The 2,627-nt window shown below is 76.8% G+C and overlaps 1 protein-coding gene across 1 annotated transcript; it reads left to right on the top strand.

Annotated features, from left to right (window-relative positions):
- The first annotated feature begins 1,636 nt into the window (after nucleotides 1-1,636).
- On the top strand, nucleotides 1,637-2,188 carry Ascl2 (achaete-scute family bHLH transcription factor 2). Its single transcript, XM_048337217.1, has one exon. It carries the CDS (start codon nucleotides 1,646-1,648, stop codon nucleotides 2,186-2,188), a length of 543 nt encoding a protein of 180 aa, XP_048193174.1. The 5' UTR covers nucleotides 1,637-1,645.
- The last annotated feature ends 439 nt before the right edge of the window (nucleotides 2,189-2,627 follow it).

The following is a 2,627-nucleotide window of genomic DNA, read 5'->3' on the forward strand; positions in this document are numbered from 1 at the left end:
CCTTCCAAGGCCGGAGTCCAGGGCTCTGGGATTGCTCCTGGGCCTTCACCTGGCCACTGGCAAGCCATCAGGGAGGGATGAAGGGAGACTGGTCTTCGCTGGCTGGGGCTGCCTCTGACCAGGGGGAGGATGTTCAAACTCAGCCTCCGTTTCTACCCGGATGGCCCCACTAGGGGTGTGTCTCGGAACAGGCAACTAGGCAGCGGCTAGTCTGCCTGCTTCCCAAAGTGGGACTGTCAACAGGCGGGTCAGGAGGGCCCTGCAGGGTGCTGGCTCCCTTCCGCCATGTTGGCATTCCCGGGAGGAGGGGCTCCTGGGCACACCCCCCCCCACAAACCCAGGACAAAAAGGCAGCTCTAGACAGCTGGCCCAACCTGATCCACCACCTGGGTCCCGGAGTCCCAGCGGCACAGAAGCCCCCATTCCTCTGGGAAAAACAAGGCCGGCTGAGGCCCTGGGGACACGGTTCCCGGACAGAGGGGCAGGACGCCAGCGCTTCCAGCAACCGTGCATTTCACACATTTCTGCGTCCCTGCTCCCTCACCGCCCGCAGGCCACCTCGCGGTCTCCAGGTGTCACTGTCCTCGGGGGAAGGATGGGCCAGGGAGGCGGCTGGGGTGGCTGGGGCCAGCAGGGGTGTCTCCCTGAGAAGGAGGAGAAGAGCTAGGGGCGCCAGGTGGAGAACGGGGGGGGGGCGGGATGCGGTGGAGGTGGGGGACATTGGGAAAGGGGGGGCCTCGGGGTGCGCAGAGGGACCACGGAGGGCAAGGCCCCCCAGGGATCTGAATCTACACCCCACCCGAGGGGCGCAGGTGTGCGCGGGCAGAGTGGAGCCCAGCGGCCGGGAGACCCGGGGCGGGGCGGGGCGGGGCGGAGCGGGACCCCGAGCGCCACGCGCCTGGCAGACGTTTCCTCCGCGGGGCCCAGCGTGGGGCCGCGCCCGCCGCGGTCGGGCAGAGAGGCGGCCCACGATTGGCTGAGACCTCGGACTCCGCCCCCCGACGGGGCGGGGACCGGGGCTGCGCCGGGTGTGCGGTTCTGCCCCGGGGGAGGGGGGGTCTCGCGTGTCTCCCCGACGGCCGGGCTGTCCCCAAGGCCACGCCTGCCGGACGGACGGCGCGCGCCGCTCGCTCACTCGCTCGCGCGGAGGACCGGCGATCTGGGGACCGCGGGCCGCGCGCCGGGTGGGGGGCGCGGCCGGGTGACGCCGGCGGGGACCCCCTGGGGGCTGCGCCCGGCACCTGCTGGCGGCGGCGGGGGGGGGGGGGGAGGCGGCGTTGCGCGCGACGGACGGATGGCGCCCGCCCGGGGGTGAAGGGCGCGCGCAGGGCTGGAGCAGCTCAGAATCTCCGCGAGGGAGGGGGGAGGGCCGAGGGGGGGGGGGCGGCGAGGGGAGGGCGCGAGAAGAAGGCGGCGGCGCGGAGGAGGGTTATCTATACATTTAAAACCCAGCCGCGGCCGCCGCGCCGGGGAGACCCGGGGAGCGCCTGGCCGCACGCGAGGGGCACGAGCGCCCCACGCCGCCCGCCGCCTCCGCCGGCCCTTCCGCCGCCGCGGGAAGCAGCCCCTCCCCGGCCCCCTCCCGACCCTTCCCGGGGGCTCGCCGGGACCGGGGGGCCCCGCCCGGCGGGTGGATGCGGGCGCGATGGACGGTGGCGCCCCGCCCCGGCTCGGGCCCGCGGCTCCCGGCGTCGCCGCCCGGCGCCGGCCCGCGTCCCCGGAGCTGCTGCGCTGCAGCCGGCGGCGGCGCCCGGGCCCCGCCGAGGCCGGGGGCGGCGCGGCGGCCGTGGCGCGGCGCAACGAGCGCGAGCGCAACCGCGTGAAGCTGGTGAACCTGGGCTTCCAGGCGCTGCGGCAGCACGTGCCGCCCGGCGGCGCCAGCAGGAAGCTGAGCAAGGTGGAGACGCTGCGCTCCGCCGTCGAGTACATCCGCGCGCTGCAGCGCCTGCTGGCCGAGCACGACGCCCTGCGCGCCGCGCTGGCCGGGGGGCTGCGGGCCCCGCCCGCCCCCGCCGCCCGCGCCGCCGCCTCGCCCCGCGGAGCCCCGGCGTCCCCGGGCCGCGGCGGCGGCTCCGAGCCCGGCTCCCCGCGCTCCGCCTACTCCTCGGACGACGGCGGCTGCGAGGGCGGGCTGAGCCCCGCCGCGCGCGAGCTGCTGGACTTCTCCAGCTGGCTGGGGGGCTGCTGAGGTACCCGGGGCCCGCGGGGCGGGGCGGGGCGGGCGCGGCCGGGCCCCCCGGGAACGCAGCTCCCACTCCGCCCGCTCCCCCTCGGCCGCCGGACGCTTTTTCAAGTCCGAGCAAGATCGGGGCGTTTGTGTGTCGGGATTGCAAAACTTCCGGCCCCGGGCGGGCAGGCGGCCGGCGGGGGAGAGGGCGGCGGGGCCGGGAGAGTCGGGGTACGGCGGGCGGGCGGGGTGACTTTGCATTGCAAATCGCCGGGGTGCTGGAACGAACCAGCGGGGCGCAGGCGAGTGCGTCCTGAGTCACCCGGGCTCGGCCGCCCCAGGCGCCGCGCCCCGCCCCGCCGGGCCCCAGACCGGAGCCCGGGGACCCACCGACCTCCCGGAGGGGAGCCCCGCGCCCCGGGACGTGCGGGCCGGGGAGCCGGGGGGGGGGCGCGGCCCG

This window comes from Perognathus longimembris, unplaced genomic scaffold, assembly GCF_023159225.1.
Source record: "Perognathus longimembris pacificus isolate PPM17 unplaced genomic scaffold, ASM2315922v1 HiC_scaffold_4658, whole genome shotgun sequence".
Lineage (NCBI taxonomy): Eukaryota > Metazoa > Chordata > Mammalia > Rodentia > Heteromyidae > Perognathus > Perognathus longimembris.

Bases quoted from the DNA above. Each gene is read 5' to 3' on its own strand.
- Ascl2 (XM_048337217.1), top strand. From the start codon at position 1,646: ATGGACGGTGGCGCCCCGCCCCGGCTCGGGCCCGCGGCTCCCGGCGTC.